Here is a 2,500-nt window from a genome sequence, read left to right on the forward strand (position 1 = left end):
CTCTCTCTCTCTCTCTCTCTCTCTCTCTCTCTCTCTCTCTCTCTCTCTCTCTCTCTCTCTCTCTCTCTCTCTCTCTCTCTCTCTCTCGCCGTGTCAGAAGGAATGCAACTTTACGGTCCATAATCCGATAATTTTAGGATAAGACTTTGAACCTTAATACCGTAAATGCCTGAACCACCACCACCACCACCATTACTACTACTACTACTACTACTGCTATGTCCATCACTACCAATATTTCACAACTACTACTAGTACTACTACTACTACTACTACTGCTATGTCCATCACTACCAATATTTCACAACTACTACTACTACTACTACTACTACTACTACTACTACTACTGCAACTACTACTACTACTACTGCTACTACTATCAAAATAGAATAATGAAAATATGGAAGATGCGAAAAATATAAATTCTCCTCCTCCTCTTCCTCGTCCTCGTCGTCCTCCTCCTCTTATGAAGACGTACTGTTCCTGCGTCTCTCATTTTGAGCTATTTTTATCCTTTTTGAGAGAGAGAGAGAGAGAGAGAGAGAGAGAGAGAGAGAGAGAGAGAGAGAGAGAGAGAGAGAGAGAGAGAGAGAGAGAGAGAGAGAGAGAGAGAGAGAGAGAGAGAGAGAGAGAGAGAGAGGAGATAATAATAATAATAATAATAATAATAATAATAATAATAATAATAATAATAATAATAATAATAATAATAACAAATTTCTTCTTTCTTCACAGGTCTTCCAGAACTCCCCCCCCCCCCCCCACACACACACACACATACACGCACACACGAACGCACTCACTCACTCAACTTGAAAGGGCTCGAGCCTCTGCCTGCCAGTCCGCGAAGCATGGCAGCGCAGAGCTTTAACCACTGAGCTACTGGAGTGGTGTGTGTGTGCGTGGAAGAGTGAGGAAAAGAGAGTGAGAGGAAGAAAGGAAAGGAAAGTGGAGAAAGACATATAGGAAAGAATATGGAATGAGAAAAGAGAGAAAAGAGAGAGAGAGGAGGAACAGAAAAGAGGGAACAGAAGAGAACGTGCGAGAAAAGGAAGGATGGAAAGAAAAGGGGAGAAAGAGTAATGGGAAAGAATATAGAATGAGAAGAGAGAAGAGAGAAACAGAGTAAGAAAGAGAAGAACTCGACTGATCTCTTTTTTGGTCTTTGGAAATACCTGACGTGCATGAGGGGTGGAAGCGTCTGAGAACACACATATTACAAGGCTTTCGTAGGAGTTTCAAGGATTTCCAGTTGTAGTTTTATGACCCTGGTGGTAGTCTGACCCTCCTTCTGTACCATGAACCTAGAGAAACACTCATGAGAATCCGATTGATCTCCTTTTTGGTTTTCGTAGGAGTTTCAAGCATTTCCAGTTGTAGTTTTATGACCCTGGTGGTAGTCTGACCCTCCTTCTGTACCATGAACCTAGAGAAACACTCATGAGAATCCGATTGATCTCCTTTTTGGTTTTCGTAGGAGTTTCAAGCATTTCCAGGGGTAGTTTTATGACCCTGGTGGTAGTGTGACCCTTTCTCTGTACCATGAACCTAGAGAAACGCTCATGAGAATCCGATTGATCTCCTTTTTGGTTTTCGTAGGAGTTTCAAGCATTTCCAGGGGTAGTTTTATGACCCTGGTGGTAGTGTGACCCTTTCTCTGTACCATGAACCTACAGAAACACTAATGAGAATCCGATTGATTTCCTGGTTGGCTTTCCTAGGAGTTTTGGGCATTTCCAGGAGTAGTTTCATGACCCTGGTGGTAGTGTGACCTTTCTTCTGTACCATAACACACAGGCTCACACACACACTCGACACATGACACACAGACTGCAAAAAAGGACGAAGAATCACCTCCAACCATGACGGACTGGAAGAAATCATTTATCGAAGCAGAACAGGAGAAAACAGAAGGAGGAGGAGGAGCTGGTGGTGGTGGTAGTGGTGATGGTGGTGTAAGGAGATCCGAACCTATGAAAAGAAGGGTTGGATTGTACGTTACCGTGTGCCTCTTCGTATGTGGTGTTCTGCTCATGCTGGTGACCCTCTTTGGTGGTGTTGTATTGGTGAGTATTGGTGCTGAGAGAGTGTTTTTTTTTCATGTTTTTTATTGATATTTTTTTATTTATTTATTTATTTTTATTTTATATTATTCATTTATTTGTGTGTGTGTTTAGGGTAAGGTTAGGTAAGGTTATGATAGGTCAGGTCAGGTTAGGTTAGGTTAGGTTAGGTTAGGTTAGGGAAGGTTAGGTAAGGTAAGGTTAGCTAAGGTTAGGTAAGGTAAGGTAAGGTAAGGTAAGGTTAGGTAAAGTAAGGTAGAGTGCGTGTGTGTGTGTATGTGTGGGAAGGTTAGGTAAGGTAAGGTAAGGTTAGGTAAGGTAAGGTAGAGTGCGTGTGTGTGTATGTGTGTGTGTGTGTGTGTGTGTGTGTGTGTGTGTGTGTGTGTGTGTGTGTGTGTGTGTGTGTGTGTGTGTGTGTGTGTGTGTGTGTGTGTGTG

At 42.4% G+C, this 2,500-nt stretch overlaps 1 protein-coding gene across 1 annotated transcript in view; it reads left to right on the forward strand.

The window, feature by feature from the left end:
• Positions 1 to 770: 770 nt before the first annotated feature.
• LOC127002233 (uncharacterized) overlaps positions 771 to 2,500 on the forward strand; it is a 6,995-nt gene continuing 5,265 nt past the window's right edge. The window contains exon 1 of the mRNA XM_050868030.1: positions 771 to 2,066. Coding sequence (XP_050723987.1) covers positions 1,863 to 2,066 — 204 coding nt within the window. The 5' untranslated portion in view covers positions 771 to 1,862. The remainder of the gene's footprint in view (positions 2,067 to 2,500) is intronic.

The sequence above is a fragment of the Eriocheir sinensis genome, chromosome 22 (genome assembly GCF_024679095.1).
Source record: "Eriocheir sinensis breed Jianghai 21 chromosome 22, ASM2467909v1, whole genome shotgun sequence".
NCBI classification, from domain to species: domain Eukaryota; kingdom Metazoa; phylum Arthropoda; class Malacostraca; order Decapoda; family Varunidae; genus Eriocheir; species Eriocheir sinensis.